This window comes from Amphimedon queenslandica, unplaced genomic scaffold, assembly GCF_000090795.2.
Source record: "Amphimedon queenslandica unplaced genomic scaffold, v1.1 AMPQUscaffold_4724_Cont23299, whole genome shotgun sequence".
In the NCBI taxonomy this organism is placed as follows: Eukaryota; Metazoa; Porifera; class Demospongiae; order Haplosclerida; family Niphatidae; genus Amphimedon; species Amphimedon queenslandica.
Genome location: NW_003554966.1, coordinates 1 through 1,567, shown reverse-complemented (window position 1 = coordinate 1,567; position 1,567 = coordinate 1). Strand labels below are relative to the sequence as shown.

General features: G+C 31.5%; 1 protein-coding gene across 1 annotated transcript; it reads right to left on the bottom strand.

The window, feature by feature from the left end:
* Positions 1-943: 943 nt before the first annotated feature.
* Positions 944-1,559, bottom strand: LOC109592569 (U6 snRNA phosphodiesterase-like; the record flags this gene model as incomplete). The annotated part of the gene is made up of 4 exons (XM_020007992.1): positions 1,469-1,559; positions 1,361-1,413; positions 1,221-1,313; positions 944-1,128 (listed from the first exon to the last, which is right to left on the bottom strand). Coding segments are annotated over exons 2-4 (291 nt in total), but the record flags the coding sequence as incomplete, so codon positions are not given.
* Positions 1,560-1,567: the final 8 nt, after the last annotated feature.

The following is a 1,567-nucleotide window of genomic DNA, read 5'->3' as shown; positions in this document are numbered from 1 at the left end:
TGCTTGTGCTTCTATGCCTTTTTTATAGCAAATGTACTCTTTTTACTTGCTTCATTGCTTCTTTACTTTTGTTTACAATATAATACTAAAGAGGTTAGGCCTCCTTCCAGTGAAAACAAATATTCATGGTTTGAAGGTGTTACTGTTTTCATATTCTTTTATTCACACTGGTGTAGCGTTATCAGTTGCTTTATATTTGCCAAAATAATGTATGGGATTCAGAATAAAATTATAGTAGCAGGGGATGACATTTCCAGTGACAATTTTGATGATTTGATAAAAAAAGATGAGCAACTTATTAAAAGTGCAACAAAAACTCTTAATTATTTCCAGTTATGGTTCTTCATTCATTGGGTGTTCTACATCATCACTTCATTCCTAATGATTGCTCTCTCCATTGAAGCCATTCTGTTACTTATCAGAGCAACACAAGCTCACAATCAACCTGGAGTCCATTTTAGTGATGGAGAAATTTGCCTACTTGTCCTTCTTTCCATTTCAAATGTTTTAATGTTTATTTATCCTTGTTTCCGTGCAGCTGGCATCACAAGAGCAAGAAAGAAATATATACAAAATATCATAAAGAAGTACTCGAAAACTGAAAAAGGATACAATAATGCTATCAAGTTATATGTCAAGCATCTAAAGAGCCAGGACTTTGGATTTAGGTTAAACATTGGTTGTACCCACATTCCTTTTAATCTCAATGTAGCATACACTTCAATATTAATTGGAGCTTTTGGTATTGTATTAAGTATACTGACATCTGTTGCTACATAAACTATGCTTTGTCAAATTAGTCTTTTCTTGCTGCTCAGACTTAAATTTATTTTATTAATGCTGATCTTTAGTTTATAATATAACTTTTTTGATTGCTGATTATGATTATTTCTAACTTTTTGCTGATTTTTGTTTTAATTTCAATGATTAATATTATTTTAACAAACCTTTTATGATTATTGGTGATTGATTCCATCAGAGATGCAGTGAGTGGTTGTATCCAGTGATACTGTATTGGTACAGTACGTGAGAGACTGAGATGTAGTTCAGACTGGAACGGTATCACATCTTGTAAAGACTTCTTTAAGAAAGACTCTATTACATTGTTGAACCCATCAGAAAATGTAACTAAAAATAGTAACAAGAATCATCAGTTAAAAATATTAAAAATTGATACTACCTTGACATAAACTAAATTTCATTATTATTAATATTCTAACTTGGTATGTATACGTATGTAGGCCAATTCCCTCTAACGTGAGCAAATGATCTTTTCCTTCCATCATGATCTTCAGCTACATCAATATGATCACCTATATCATGTGATGTATCCAGTATATACTAGCAATATGAATTAAACCTTCACTGAACATGTTAGCAATGGCACCAGGTAACTCTAAAGGTTTGGAAGAACTAGTAAAAATAATTAATAATACAAAATAATAATAATTGATTGATTCCTGGGTACTTTTCTTTATATTTCTTAATTACTGGTGGAGTTTCTTCACTGCCTGAGCTGTCACTAGATGAAGAATAGCTAACCAAATGCAATGATCTATTGTCAGCC